The 966-nt window shown below is 46.1% G+C and overlaps 1 protein-coding gene across 1 annotated transcript in view; it reads left to right on the forward strand.

Moving 5' to 3' along the window:
• Positions 1-282: 282 nt before the first annotated feature.
• The window catches only part of LOC104540395 (estrogen-related receptor gamma-like), a gene marked incomplete at its 3' end in the record, with an annotated part of 12,510 nt that continues 11,826 nt past the window's right edge, over positions 283-966 (forward strand). The window contains exon 1 of the mRNA XM_010184203.1: positions 283-694. Within this exon, the coding sequence (XP_010182505.1) occupies positions 292-694 (403 nt within the window). The remainder of the gene's footprint in view (positions 695-966) is intronic.

The following is a 966-nucleotide window of genomic DNA, read 5'->3' on the forward strand; positions in this document are numbered from 1 at the left end:
GACAGGTTCAGAATTTGGAGTTGATGTGAAGTTGACATGTAGCCTAGAGGACAGGTGGAGGGGACAACAGAGGGATTTGGTCTCTTTAAAGTTTTTGTTTACTGCCTGTCTGGAGGTTTGACAAAGCTCTGTCATGCCCTTATGCTGATTACCTTCATGTAGAACAAGAGGTATTGACTAATGAATGAATGATGTGCAGTCCCTAACCCTTCCAGAGCAGTCTTAAAGAGCGCTGTCTTTAATACACAGATTCTTCTTTCTCTCTCTCCCCGCTACAGGCTTCTCTGCAGAATGTCAAGCAAAGATCGACACATTGATTCTAGCTGTTCGTCGTACATCAAGACGGAACCGTCGAGCCCTGCCTCTCTGACGGACAGCATCAACCACCACAGCCCCGGTGGCTCCTCAGACGCCAGCGGGAGCTACAGTTCCACCATGAATGGACATCAGAACGGGCTGGACTCGCCTCCCCTCTACCCTTCGGCCACAGGGCTGGGAGGCAACGGGCCAGTCAGGAAACGGTATGACGACTGCTCCAGTACCATCGCTGAAGATTCACAGACCAAGTGTGAATACATGCTGAACTCGATGCCCAAAAGACTGTGTTTGGTGTGTGGTGACATTGCATCAGGGTACCACTATGGAGTGGCTTCCTGCGAGGCGTGCAAGGCTTTCTTCAAGAGGACAATTCAAGGTTGGTTATTTGTTAAACTTCTTTTCTTTCTTCTGCTCAAAGTGAAATAGTCCAATTCCCCACTAAATCCTGTTAGGACTTCAGACTGTACTTTTTCATTCTTCGCAGTGTTTGGTCCTACACTGCCATGTTCATTTTGATTATGAAAACCAAAAAAACACTGGAGTCATCTGGTACATGTTCAGATTTGTCTTTGGTATGAGTTTCTCATGGACTCACATAAATGATTGTTGTAAAGAAAACTGTTTATTTTCTGAAGGTTTTCAGGAATG

Source organism: Mesitornis unicolor, unplaced genomic scaffold (assembly GCF_000695765.1).
Source record: "Mesitornis unicolor isolate BGI_N332 unplaced genomic scaffold, ASM69576v1 scaffold53390, whole genome shotgun sequence".
NCBI classification, from domain to species: domain Eukaryota; kingdom Metazoa; phylum Chordata; class Aves; order Mesitornithiformes; family Mesitornithidae; genus Mesitornis; species Mesitornis unicolor.